Source organism: Trachypithecus francoisi, unplaced genomic scaffold (assembly GCF_009764315.1).
Source record: "Trachypithecus francoisi isolate TF-2019V2 unplaced genomic scaffold, Tfra_2.0 Lachesis_group14, whole genome shotgun sequence".
Lineage (NCBI taxonomy): Eukaryota > Metazoa > Chordata > Mammalia > Primates > Cercopithecidae > Trachypithecus > Trachypithecus francoisi.
The window spans coordinates 20,283,379-20,297,829 of NW_022681459.1; the positions used below are offsets into that span (position 1 = coordinate 20,283,379).

At 50.4% G+C, this 14,451-nt stretch overlaps 1 protein-coding gene across 1 annotated transcript; it reads left to right on the forward strand.

Annotated features, from left to right (window-relative positions):
• Positions 1-2,338, forward strand: OLIG1 (oligodendrocyte transcription factor 1). Its single transcript, XM_033232346.1, has one exon. The coding sequence runs from the start codon at positions 176-178 to the stop codon at positions 983-985; it is 810 nt and encodes a 269-aa protein (XP_033088237.1). The 5' UTR covers positions 1-175; the 3' UTR covers positions 986-2,338.
• Positions 2,339-14,451: the final 12,113 nt, after the last annotated feature.

A 14,451-nucleotide genomic window follows, 5' to 3' on the forward strand; every position in this document is an offset into this window, starting at 1 on the left:
GCCCCGCCGCCCGCTGCCCCGCAGGTTCCCAAGCCGGGTTTAAAGGGGTAGGGCGCGGGCCAGGGCCCCACCATCGGCTCCCCAAGCGCAGGTCCGCTGGGAGGGGCGGCCTGCCGACGGGCCCACCCCGGGGCGTTCCTGAAGGGCGTCCTTGGCCGCCCCCACCGCCTCCCAGATGTACTATGCGGTTTCCCAGGCGCGCGTGAACGCGGCCCCCGGGACCATGCTGCGGCCACAGCGGCCAGGAGACGTGCAGCTCGGGGCCTCCCTCTACGAGCTGGTGGGCTATAGGCAGCCGCCCTCCTCCTCCTCCTCCTCCACCACCTCCTCCACTTCCTCCTCCTCCACGACGGCCCCCCTCCTCCCCAAGGCTGCGCGCGAGAAGCCGGAGGCGCCGGCCGAGCCTCCAGGCCCCGGGCCCGGGGCCGGCGCGCACGCGGGCAGCAGCGCCCGGCCGGACGCCAAGGAGGAGCAGCAGCAGCAGCTGCGGCGCAAGATCAACAGCCGCGAGCGGAAGCGCATGCAGGACCTGAACCTGGCCATGGACGCGCTGCGCGAGGTCATCCTGCCCTACTCAGCGGCGCACTGCCAGGGCGCTCCCGGCCGCAAGCTCTCCAAGATCGCCACGCTGCTGCTCGCCCGCAACTACATCCTACTGCTGGGCAGCTCGCTGCAGGAGCTGCGCCGCGCGCTGGGCGAGGGCGCCGGGCCCGCCGCGCCGCGCCTGCTGCTGGCCGGGCTGCCCCTGCTCGCCGCCGCGCCCGGCTCCGTGCTGCTGGCGCCCGGCGCCGTGGGACCCCCCGACGCGCTGCGCCCCGCCAAGTACCTGTCTCTGGCGCTGGAGGAGCCGCCATGCGGCCAGTTCGCTCTCCCCGGCGGCGGCACAGGCGGCCCCGGCCTCTGCACCTGCGCCGTGTGCAAGTTCCCGCACCTGGTCCCGGCCAGTCTGGGCCTGGCCGCGGTGCAGGCGCAGTTCTCCAAGTGAGGGCCAGCCTGGGCCTGGGGCGCGTCCTCGGCCCGGCCTCCCTCCGCTCAGCTTCTCCGCGCTCCTGCTCCCTGCGTCAGGGAGAGCGAGGCCGAGCAAGGAGAGCATTTCGAACCTTCCAGTCCAGAGCAAGGGACTGTCGGGCACCCCCTTCCCCGCCCCCACCCCTGGGAAGTTAAAGTGACCGGAGCGGTTGTTCGAGGGCGCCTCGGGGCTGTTTGGGGTTCTGGGTCGGTTCCAGCGTCTTTAGGCAGAAAGTGCTCACTCTCACCCGGCACATCTCTCTCCCTGTCCCTGGAGTTGTGCGCTTCGCGGGGCCGATGTAGAATTGAGGGCGCCATGCCGTGGTTGGCGCGCCCTGGGTGCGGCGAGAGGCCATCCCCGAGCGTGACCTCCCCGGAGCGGAGCACTCCGGCTCTCAGTACTAGGGGCTGCGCTCGAGCAGCGGCGGGGCCGGAGGGGTGGTTCTTTTCCTTCTCCTTGGCCAGAGGCCACGGGCGCCCTTGTTCCCGCCGGCCAGGTCCTATCAAAGGAGGCTGCCGGACCTCAAGAGGCAGAAAAAGACCAGTTAGGCGGTGCGGACGGTCTGGGACGTGGCAGACGGACGGACCCTAGGTGGACAGGTGGTCAGCGTCCGGGTGCGGTGGGTAGGGAGGAGGACAACGCAGGATGCGCTGGGTTGGAACTTGGGTCCGCTTTTGTAGACCAGCTGTTTGGAGAACTGTATTTAACACTCGCGCAACCAGTGTTTTTTTCGCTCTTAAATCCTGGGGGTTTCTTAGAAGGCAACTTAGAACTCGAGATTCACCTTTTGCCTCCCTTTCCCCAAAAGTAGAGTAACCAACATTTAAGTTTGCTTAAAAACGAAAACCAACCGCCTTGCACGCAGTGTTCCCGATTTACTAAAATAGGTAACCAGGCGTTTCACAGTCGCCGTCCTGTCAAGATCGCTAATTAACGTTCTCATTAAAAGACACGCAGGAGGACCGGGAGCCCTGAACCGCTCGCTTTTCGGCGGATCCCAGCTGCGGTGGCCACGGCGGGAAGGCGCTTTCCGCTGCTCCTTAGCGGGCCGGGCCCTTGACCAGCGCGGCCCGCAAGTCTTCCTTCTCGCCGTCTTGCAGTTGAAGAGCTACATAGGTAGTCAGTTTCGATTTGTTACAGACGTTAACAAATTCCTTTACCCAAGGTTATGCTATGACCTTTCCGCAGTTTGCTTTGATTTTTTTCTGCGTTTAAGGTTTTGGTTGTTGGTAGTAGCTGAATTTAATTGGCACTTTTATTTTACTTCTAACCTTGTTTCCTGACGCTGTACAGAATCAACAAAATAAAACATTTAAAGTCTGATTTTTTTACATTTTTTGCCTGATTTGTTTGGTAATAAAAAAGTCCTTGTATCCTAGTGGATTTAGAACCTCGGGGTGAAGGTAGGTAGGCAAATGACCGGGGTCCCACGTTTTAAAACGTGACTTCCTGATTTGTGAAATAATCCAATGAACTGTAGTTCAAGTTCAGGCATCCGTGGGAAATGTGAGGATTGTAGGTAAGTGGGTGGGTGGGATAGAGAATGGAATGGAGAAGGGAGAGAGGCAATTCCAGGAATTCATTCTTTGCCAAGCTTCAGGCATAGGTCTCTTTTAACTACAACTTCATCCCCTGGAAAATGGGTTAAGCAATACCTTTATCATAAAATTGTAGCTCAACATCTTTCTGGAATAGCCACCTTTTCTATATCCTTGGACAGAAGCTTAACACCACACAAGTATGAGCTTCCCACTGCTGCACCCACCTACCCTATCATTTAAATCAGATTGGAATTGTCTTCACCTAAGAGGACAAGAAAGCTCTTCTGTCTGTTTGGTGCTGTTAAGAAGAACTTGGAAGGCTGACCTGCTCACATTGCAGTATTGAAACACTGCATAGTTATTAATGAAACTCAACCACTGTTTAATGTAGGGGAGTAGTAGAGAAGTAGTGTCCCCTTTTACCTGATGAAAATTAAAGAAAACCCAGAGACTTACTCAATTTTATCCATGTTGGTTTACTTGAGGCATATATACGTTTAGAGAAAATGAGCACTCACTTTGGAGGTGGGGGAAGAGGTGGGAGGTGGCTGGACAGACGGCATTGCCTGGCTACCATGCCGTGTCTATTTCCTTAAGAAGTCAGGAGAGGGCATGGGAGAAGGTGCTCTGTGCACCAACTCATTCCAAAAGAGGATTTCTCATGCTTCCTAGATTGCCACCAGCAAAGTCACCAGCTTTCATAAAAAGTTCTGTAGATTTGAACTCTGGCCTTCTGTTTAGTCAACGCCTGTTCTTGCTTACCTTATATCTTGGCAAGGGGCAGGGGAAAAAAGTGAAGATCAATGAAATCAAAAGCAATTCAGGTTCTCCTTGAAACAAAAATACTTCTAAGGGATTAGAAACAAACAATTTCTCCCACAGTCCAACACCAGCACCTAGATGCCACTGTCATTCCAGACATCATCTCTAAAAGAAGCACAAAGCTACAGGGCAGAAAATGGGTCTGCCCGTCTCTACCTGTAAATGGGAACAAGCAGCCCATGCCTTATAGGAAAGGTGACACTGTATGTGTGTGATTTTTTTTTTATTTAATCAAGAAAACCACAGCTTATGCTTTTCAGAAAGGTCAAAGGCTATAAACTTAGCAAGGATACATGGGGCTGTTTCGGGTGCCATCAAAATACTTATCTGCCTGCATGCAGTGTGTTTTTGGCCATTGTGCCAAGCAAGATTAGCAGACTTGCTCTATATAAGGAGTTTACATCCTGAAAAATAGTACCAGCAAGCATTGAAGAGTCCTGTAGGATGAAACAGGTAAAAGGTAATTATATACAGTGTCCACAATGCAAAGTCAGACTGCTCAACATCTGTGTATGGCAGGGCAGTGTATTCTGCATGCACAGAGTTTAAGCTTAGACATGTGGGTTCTAGAGCATGGAGCTGCTTTTAGAAATCTTCAGTGCTATGTCACACCAGCAAAGGAGCTAGCTGAATTGCCCACCTTACTTGATTTTAGCTGGAGTGGGCTTTGTGCAGAAGGAACAAGTGTAAGCTAGTCTTTGAAGGGGTTGGGACAGCTGGGAGGGTCTTAGTAAGGTTCTTGGAGAAAGGCACTCTAACACCTCAGAAGCAAGATGAGAAGGAACCAAAAAACGGCTCACTGCCAAAGAAGTTTCCTGCATCCAGCCAACCACCAAAGTGAGGTCCCGGCAATTAGAGTAAACTGAACCTAATGGGAAAATTCACAAGGCGCTGAGAAATTATGTTGTTATATCTATTGGAGTCCAGGTGAGCAATCAGTAAACAGAGAGCAGAATAAATACACGATGGGATTTGCCTAGCCCGCAGTGATGGTCTATTTACAGATGTTCTCCTCTAAGGAAAACTGATGACACTAGGCATAAAACTGTAACCTTGGGATATATACAGCTTAGAGGGTAAGCGGCTCGTTCGAGGAAGAGGCTCCTCTCCAATCATGGAAAATATTTCCACTTACTGAAGTGTAGATGATGAACAACAGTGCCTCCATGTTGCACTCTGCTTTGAGGTGTTTGGTCTTTCCTGAATGCTTAGGTACTCAGGTGAGGCTGGGAACAAGAGAGCCTCAGCCTGCTAACTAGACCCCCTGCAGCCTCCTGTTGTGTTGAGGAAGCCAGCCAGGAAAAAAGGGGCTTTTCTTTCTGCCATAGAAAGATACCTGATGAACTTGTCAAAAGCAAGGTGATGGTTGAGAAGAGTCATTCAATTGACGCTTTTGCTCGCTGGGTATACAGTGCATTGACTGGGAAAGTATATTTTCCTTATAAGGTATTTTCCTGCTTCTTCACTGCCTCTTCCCTCTTCTGCACACCAATACATACTCAATAAGATTACCACATTCACTGAAGTAGGCTCACAAAGCAATGGGGTGAAAAATGCCATGTTTTTCAAAAACGTGAATTCACTTTTATCCAGCAGATTTTAGTTGTGGGGAAAGATGTTAGAAATACTCTTTCCAAGTAAGATTCAGTTAGAGTGCAAAACTGGAGTAGCAAGATCTTCCTCGAAACCTACACACAAACTAGTCTCGTTATTTATGGAGACATTGGGAAATCATTCTTAAGCAGTTCCCATTCTGTCATTTTTAACTAAGCCCAGCGTAAAAGCTGAAATGCCTGAAAAGAAACCAAGCCACATTCTTTCTGCTCACATGGGATTAAGAGCTCTCCGCAAACCTTCCCCTTCCCTCCTGCTGCTGTTGAGAGGCCAGGCTCTGAGCTCAGGACAAGCAGCTGAATATTCCAAGTCCTTAAACTCTACGGGCTGCATGACACTTGTGCGTGTGTGTGTGTGTGTGTGTGTGTGTGTGTGGTGGGTGGTGGCGGGGGCAGGAATGCCTTGATTGAAAGCAAAAAGAATGCATTTTATGTCCATGCTCAGCCTTCTGCGGTGACCACAGAGGACAGAGCACACAGGTAGGCCACTACCTGGGACCAAGGCCTCAGACACCAAATCGTATCTGAGTCTCATGGATGCTGGCAGGCAAAGGCACTCGCAAATCATCCATTGTCTCTTCTCCCTACTGAATAAGGCAACTGAGGCCCAGGATGGTCGGGAACCACAGTCAAAGCCACAGAGGTGGTCAGAGGCAGCAAGGCCAGGGACTAGCGCCTGCTTTGGGGAAGCACAGGCTGCTTCCTTGCTCTGTCCTGGTGAGACAGGGAATGGGAATCCCAACAGGAGGTCCCCACCCAGAGCTGAGCATGTTCTTCTGCCCCATGGAAAATCTCGGTGCTCTGGTCTCTTCCAGGCTCTCCGCTCAGCCTGTGGTCTGTCCTTGCGGGTGGTATCCAGGAGAGATAGGCTCAGGACCAATCCCTTGCTGGCTGACCTGGCTGTAGTTGAGTCACCTGAACTTTCTCGGCAGCCTCGCCCCCAGCCCCAAGAAAGGCCCAGACTGGTGACAGGAAGTGGCAGAGGCAAGGCCACCTCTGTGACAGATCCTCTGACAGTGGCAGGTTTGTCACTCGAGTTTCAGAAAGTGAGCAAGCAGGCAGCTGACAGACAAGGGCAGTGGGGTGCGAGGAGAAAACGGCTTCTGAGGGCACAGCTTCGGAGACTTTCTCCTCCTGGCCGCCTCACAGTGTTTTCACGCCGACACTAGACATTCTGACCCTGCTGGAACCTGTGTCAACATCGTCAGCATCTTTTTGCTGAGTGTTTTTCATGGACATGAGTGACTCTCCAACAGGCCCCTCTGCAGCGGTGGCCTGAGATCGAGGACAGATGCCCCTGACAGGTCCTGTACCTGGAGAACCAATCCAAGGCAGGCCACGGGGCCCAGGAAACAGGCTCCCAGCACTGGGATTCAATAAGGGCTGTTGTGTCCCAGAAGCTTCTAAGTGATGTGGGTAACTCCTTCGAGAATGCCAAAGTCATATGACCAGGAGACTTCAAAATTGCAAGAGCAGATGAGAAGACTCGTCTGTGAGGTTAAAAAGCAAGAAAAAACAAAAGCTAACTCACCTGGGGGCAGGCAGGTGGGAAGGAGAAGCTACTCATTGCAGAAATGGCAGAGCAGTTCTACTAGAAATAAAAATAAAAATCGTGCTGATAAGAATTCATTGTATTGGCGGGGTGCGGTGGCTCATGCCTGTAATCCCAGCACTTTGGGAGGCCAAGGCGGGCAGATCACAAGGTCAGGGGATCGAGACCATCCTGGCTAACACGGTGAAACTCTACTAAAAATACAAAAAAAATTAGCCGGGCATGGTGGCGGGCGCCTGTAGTCCCAGCTTCTTGGGAGGCTGAGGCAGGAGAATGGCGTGAAACCGGGAGGCGGCGGAGCTTGCAGTAAGCCAAGATTGCGCCACTGCACTCCAGCCTGGGCCACAGAGCGAGACTCCGTCTCAAAAAAAAAAAAAAGAAAAGAAAAAAAAAAGAATTCATTGTATTATTGGGCACCAAGCAGTGCTGTAAGCATTTTACATATATGCTTTCATTTTGTAGGCACCAGCATTATCCCCATTTTACAGATGAGAAAACAGAAACGTGAAGATATAGAGACAGGAGAAGCTGAAGCCAGTTCAGGGAAGTCGTAGCAGCTGGACACAGAAAGAAATGAGGCTCTGTCTAGAAGAAAGACAGCCCCCAAGGGTTGTCCTCTCTATCATTGTTGTAGTGTGGAGAGGGGTCATTTTCCTTCCTCCCCTCAGCTCTTGGAGCAAGGCGGGTGCACTCCACCTGCACCCCAGTGCCCGCCCCACGTCTGGCTGTGGCTGCTTCTGTTCATTGCATGTCTAACCAATCCATGATCCAGGCGTCAATGTCTTGCCACTTTCTTGAGCCAAAATACCCTGAGACCATGGGGTCATTCTTTTAGGTCATTTCACTTTTAGCTTTCTTTTTTTTCAGTTTCACTTTTTCATTTTTTTATCTGATTTTTATTTCCAAAATTTCCAGACCTGGTGGAGCCTGATCTAAGAATGTGGGTAGCGAGATGTCAAGGATTGCGGATGGGGCAGAAGGGATGCTTCACACAGCCCGCACCCTTCAACACATACATGTTCCTCGTCCTGGTCACCACTGAGTGTGACAGGCAAGAAAACAAAAACCCTCAACTCCTCAGACAGTGATCATTAGGTGTCATTCTGTTCAAATCTTTAAAAATAGTTTGAGCAGGTGAAGAATCAGTAAAGAAAGCTTGGAGGTGATTTGATAACATTGTATCTGCCCAGAGGACCAATTAAAGAGAGTATTTGTATTGTGGTGATGGTGGTGGTGGTGGTTGTGATGGTGGTGGTGGTGGTGATGGTGGCGGTGGTGGTGGTGGTTTTGTTCCATTCGCTTGCTTCTGGTGGCTTCAGTCACATGCTTCTGCAGTCCTGGTTCCCCGCAGCCAGGGGCAGAAGGTACAGCCTACATATGAGCCTCTATCAGTGCAAGGATGTCCAGTGTAGGAAAAAATACAATTGAACATTACAGCACCCCATTTAACAGACAACTTCTGAATTCACTTGTGACCATGGTCTCCGTGGTTCTAGGGGCTGTGAGGGTATTGGAGATGCCTTTTGTATTTTATATTCACAGTAACTCAGATGATGGGCTGTCGGCTTTGAACCATGAATTGCTCTGGCGAGGCTGTGGGGGAAGGCATGCGGGGCTGGCTACTGTAACAGAGCTGGCCACAGGAGATTGGAGAGATGGATGCTCGACCTTCCCCCTCCCATCCTCTGCTCCTGAGAACCCTGCTGTGTCCAAACACAATCAGGCACCAATCTCCTCTCCCATCTTCCTGTCTTCCCTCCTCCCTCTTCCCTTTAAAGACCTGGCTGTGTGTTGCCTGATTTGGTCGTGCCTCCAGTTGATCACTCCACTCCATGGCTGTGTGACTTCAGTAGGCTATTTGAGCTCCGGTGCCTCGGTCTCCTCCTCTGTAAGGTCAGGGTAAGAACAGGACCCACCTCCCTGTGGGTTAAATGAGGCAGTGGGATAAACCATTAAGCACAGTGCCTATTGTACCTGCTGATGCTTTTCTTGTTGCCACTGACAGAATTTTTTCCATTGTCTGGAAATTGATTATTTCCATAGTGATGTGTACTGTGACAGCTGCTTTCAAAGGCACTAGTGTGAGGCCGGGCGTGGTGGCTCACACCTGTAATCCCAGCACTCTGGGAGGCTGAGGTGGGAGGATGGCTTCAGCCCAGGAGTTCGAGACCAGCCTGGGCAACATGGCAAAACCCTGTTTCTACAAAAAAAATACAAAAAAGTAGTGGTGTGGTGTGGTGTGGTGTGCTTGTAGTTCCAGCCACTGGGGAGGCTGAGTTGGGAGAATCACCTGAGTCCAGGAAGCTGAGGCTGCAGTGAACTGTGATCACACCACTGTACTCTGGCCTGGGCAGCAGGGTAAGACTGTCTCAAAAGAAATTTAAAAAGCACCAGTGTGTGCTCAGTCATTCCCATCTTCTCTTGCAATCTATTACGAGGGCCCATGACAGCATCAGATGGTACCAAGTAAGAACGCATTTGGAATCAGCAAAGCTGCCTTCTAAACTCCTCAGCTCCTTCCAGCTCTAACTGGACCTCCACAGTGTTTTTTGAGGGGCTTCTATGAGGGAACCCCATGCCAGGCCCTATTCTTCCAAGCATGGGGTCAGAGCCCTGCTAGGGCCCCCTGCTGTGGTCTGTCCCGCACCCACACGGGAGCCAAAATGTCTCTCGGAGAGAGCTGGGGGACAGCACCAGGACCTTGCTTGTCCTCAGGCTTGACCAGCAGACAATGGGTTCTTCAGAAGCCACAGTGTTTCAGCTGTTTTGGCCCCAGAGGCCACAAGCTGACTGCATGTCATTCTCCACCAGCAGAGCGTCACCTCGGGGTAGCTCCAAACAGTATCAACCGGTTTGTGGCGAGTGGATAAACACCAGGCTGGGTGAATGAAGTCACCGGCTGAGTCATCCTCTGCACATGGGGGCTGAATGGGGCTCAGTCAGGCCCAGGGGAGCCTCTAGGGCAAGGTGCTGGGGGCCAGGCTCTCCCTGCCAGTGAGGCTGGGGTCTGTCCCCAGTAGTCATTCCTTTGGCCAACAAACACTTATTGAGCGCCCACCTACTAGGTGTCGGCACGAGTGAGTGATTAAGTGAGCCATTATTTCTCAAAATAGATTTTGTGGTCATCTAAATTCAGAGCGTGTTACCCAAAGCAGGTTTCAGCCTGTGTTTGCTACACAGAAACACTTGTTAAAATAAAAAAGGAAAGAAGGAAGGAGAGAAAGGAAGGGAAGGGAAAGGGAAGGGAAAGGGAAGGGAAAGGGAAGGGGAAGGGAAGGGGAAGGGGAAGGAAGGGAAGGGAAAGGAAGGGAAAGGGAAGGGGAAGGGAAGGGGAAGGGAAGGGGAAGGGAAGGGGAAGGGAAGGGGAAGGGAAGGGGAAGGGAAGGGAAAGGGAAGGGAAAGGAAGGGGAAGGAAGGGAAAGGAAGGGAAAGGAAGGGAAAGGGAAGGGAAAGGGAAAGAAAGGGAAAGGGAAGGGAAAGGGAAAGGGAAGGGGAAGGAAGGGGAAGGAAGGGAAAGGAAGAGGAAGGAAGGGAAAGGAAGGGAAAGGGAAAGAAAGGGAAAGGGAAGGGAAAGGGAAAGGGAAGGGAAAGGGAAAGGGAAGGGAAAGGGAAGGGGAAGGAAGGGGAAGGAAGGGAAAGGAAGGGAAAGGAAGGGGAAGGAAGGGAAAGGAAGGGAAAGGGAAAGAAAGGGAAAGGGAAGGGAAAGGGAAAGGGAAGGGAAAGGGAAGGGGAAGGGAAAGGGAAGGGAAGGGGAAGGAAGAGGAAGGAAGGGGAAGGAAGGGGAAGGAAGGGAAAGGAAGGGAAAGGAAGGGAAGGGAAGGGGAAGGAAGGGAAAGGAAGGGAGGGGAAGGGGAAGGAAGGGAAAGGAAGGGGAAGGAAGGGGAAGGGAAGGGGAAGGGGAAGGGAAGGGGAAGGGAAGGGGAAGGAAGGGGAAGGGAAAGGGAAGGGAAAGGGAAGGAAGGGGAAGGAGGGGAAGGAAGGGGAAGGAAGGGAAGGAAGGAAGGGGAAGGGAAGGGAAGGGGAAGGGAAGGGGAAGGGAAGGGGAGGAAGGGGAAGGAAGGGGAAGGAAGGGAAATGGAAGGGAAAGGGAAAGAAAGGAAGGGAAAGGAAGGGAAAGGGAAGGGAAAGGAGGAAGGAAGGGAAAGGAAGGAAAGGAAGGGAAAGGAAGGGGAAGGAAGAGAAAGGAAGGGAAAGGAAGGGAAAGGGAAAGAAAGGGAAAGGGAAGGGAAAGGAAGGGAAGGGAAAGGGAAAGGGAATGAAGGGGAAGGAAGGGGAAGGAAGGGGAAGGAAGGGAAAGGAGGAAAGGGAAGGGAAGGGAAAGGAGGAAAGGGAGGAAAGGCAGGGGAACCAAGATTTTATTAATGTTAACGTTTTAAAGAGTAACTATGTTTTGGTTCAGACTCATTAATTAATTTGCCGTTTCACACTGGTTGACAGGACAGAGTCAGAAAAATATTCTGATTAAGTTAATTAAGTTTGTCTCCCAAAGTAAAATACAATAGTTAGATTTGAACTGCGTTTTGCTACTTGGTTCTTAAGAAGAAAGTGGGCCTTGAGAAGCAAATAGGGCCAGGATTAGGTGAGGCACTTTCTATGGGCACAAAATTGAAGGGGGCCCAAAAAATACTCAGCTATCATAATAAAGAATATTTTAATACAATTTTTTTTTTAAAGACTGGGCACGGTGGCTCACTCCTGTAATCCCAGCACTTTGGGAGGCCAAGGTGGGTGGATCACCTGAGGTCAGGAGTTCGAGACCAGCCTGGCCAACATGGTGAACCCCGTCTCTATTAAAAATACAAAAATTAACTGGGTGTGGTGGCAGGCACCTATAGTTCCAGATACTCGGGAGGCTGAGGCACAAGAATCTCTTGAACCTGGGAGGTGGAGGTATGCAGTGAGCTGAGATGACGCCACTGCACTCCAGCCTGGAGTGAGATTTGGTCTCAATTAAAAAATAAACAACTATATATATATATTTATAGTTGCCATATATATACACATACATATATATAGTACAAAACTATATATACACACACATATATATAAAATCAAAATTGATGCAAAAATTCATGATTAACAAAATATAAAATGTTTAAATACAGACAGGAGCAGTGCTACCAATTTTTCTCAGATTCCACCAGCAAACCCCTGCTCCCCTCCCCCTGGTTTCCCACAGCTGCCCCACTGTCCCTGCCCACCCTTGGCCAGATGGAGGAAAAGCTGATATTAGCTCACTGATATGACAGCCAGGCACGGGGCGAATTCAAATCTCCACAGACATTGTCTCTGCCGGCTGATTCCAGGACAGTGCGACAGGGTGTCACAGGGGCGGCGCTGTGCCCTGGTAGAGAGCCCTGGCATCAGGAGGCCTCTGCCTTTAAATCCCTACCCTACCCTTCCTAGCTTCCTTACCTTGTGCTTTACCTCCTTAAGCCTTGACATCTTCATCTGTAAACTGTGTTGATCTCGTGGGATTCAATGAGGCACACAAGGGCTCAGCAGAGCTCCTGGAACCATTCTCGTTGCAGACGTGTCCACGGGCAAGTCTCATCTCCCACGCTCTGGGTGGGAGCTGCGTTTCCTCTGTTGAGGGAATGATTCCCATTCCATTCAGCTGTTACTCGGGAGAGCCGCGGGGCAGGCCCTCATGAGGAATGCAGGATCTGTGATACCACAGGTGTGAGTTTGTTTTGCTTTAAGCAAACCTCTAGAAACAGTCATAGTAGTAGCTGTAGCAATAATAGTCCTTTGAACTTTTGCTGAGCATTTTCTCAGGGATGCTAGTTAGTGCCAGGCCTGTGCTAAGGGCTTGGGGTCCACAGAGGAGCACAGAGGAGGGAATTGAGCCCAACAAAAGAGAGGGCAGGTGGTGAGGCTGGAGTGAGCTGTTGTCCTGCAGTCTGTCCCATCCAGCAAAGCTTCTGGCCTCAATGTCTCAACCCCTGGGGTGGGGGTGTGTGTGGGGTGGGGGCGAGCACCTCCCTCGACCAGGCCCAGGTCTTCAGCCCTGGCTCTGTGCCTCCCAACCCCCACATTCCCCCCTCACCAGGTGGCAGCATAACACCTGGGCTGGGAAGCCTGTTGACTCCTGGGACCATTAAATCACAACACACTTGAAAATCAAACATAGTGAGCCATGGAACGTGGCCCCATGTCACCTGAATTGGAAAAAATAAAGGGATTTTACTTTCCAAGCAACAGCTGATGCTCACAACAAACTGCTGCCCCTCACACCAAAATCTTAAATCTTGTCTTGGGAGATGGTTCAACAAGACAAGGAACAGAGAGAGAGCCAATCTTTAATGCTGCCGTTGTCTGAAAGACTCCAGAATGTGTTCAATGTTACACTCAGATTTTAAAATCAATCCGTTCATTTGAAAAATGCTTACCATGGGCCTTGTAAAAAGGCACAATGGGCATGACTGCATGCAGGGATAACCCTAAACAGCCTTGACAACCCTAAACAGCCTTGATAACCCTAAACAGCCTTGATAACCCTAAACAGCCTCTTCAGCTGGAATAACTCCATCCCCTTCCCCTAAAAACTTGGATGTTTGTTTGCTTTTAAAATTAGGCCAGGCACAGTATCTCATGCCTGTAATTCCAGCACTTTGGGAGGCTGAGGCGGGTGAATCACTAAGGTCAGGAGTCCAAGACCAGCCTGACCAACATAGTGAAACCCCCGTCTCTACTAAAAATACAAAAATTAGCCAGGCGTGGTGGTGCGCACCTGTGATCCCAGCTACTTGTGAGGCTGAGGCAGGAGAATCGCTTGAATCCATGAGGCGGAGGTTGCAGTGAGTGGAGATTGCACCGCTGTACTCCAGCCTGGGTGACAGAGCCAATCTCTGTGTGGGAAAAAAATAATAATAATAAATTAAATTAAACACATACACACCACAGAGAATTTTAAAAAGAGCCCCCATGTTGAGAATTTGTTAATCATGCTTGGCCATTGTAGATCAAATGACATTCCATGATTCACAACTGAAACAGTGTTAAAGCTTTAAAACAAGATTCACAGACATTGGGTGGCAATCCACACATTACACACGGCATTCATAGTCAGTGATACCAGGATGACGGCTTCACCATTTCTACCTTGAAACTGTTGTGGAGGGAAAGAAAGGGAGAGTTTGCAGCTACTCTCAATTGTAATTTTTGAAATAGAAATCTTCATTATTATTATTATTATTTTTTTTTTTTTTTGAGACGGAGTCTTGCTGTGTCACCAGGCTGGAGTGCAGTGTTGCGATCTCAGCTCACTGCAACCTCCGTCTTGTGGGTTCAGACGATTCCCCTGTCTCTGCCTCCTGAGTAGCTGGGACTACAGGTGAGCGGCACCATGCCCGGCTATTTTAGTAGAGCCGGAGTTTCACCATGTTGGCCAGGACGGTCTCCATCTCCTGACCTCGTGATCTGCCTGCCTCGGCCTCCCAAAGTGCTGGGATTACAGGCTTGAGCCACTGCGCCCGGCCCCATCATTTTTTTTGAATAATAAAGGGATTATGTGTACTCATTGTAAATAAATTAGACCATTTTAAAAAGAATGCAGAAGACAAAAACTGTCTATAATCTCACCACTCTGAGAAAGCCACTGCTGATGATAACCCGATGTATGTAGTTACAGGTTTTTTTCTTTGCAAATGCACACATATAATCAAATATATGATACAGATTGGAATTAAACTATACAGGCAGGCTTACAGTCTGCTTTATTCATTTAGTAATATATCATGATACCTTTCTGTGCCAATAAATGTACCCTTATATAACTCTTTTAACTGGGGATCCCAATGTGTGCTATCCTGTGATTTTATTTATTTATTTATTTATTTATTTATGACAAGTTTTCACTCTGTCACCCAGGCTGAAGTGCAGTGGCACAATCATAGTTCCTTGCAGCCTTGA

Bases quoted from the DNA above. Each gene is read 5' to 3' on its own strand.
- OLIG1 (XM_033232346.1), top strand. From the start codon at position 176: ATGTACTATGCGGTTTCCCAGGCGCGCGTGAACGCGGCCCCCGGGACC.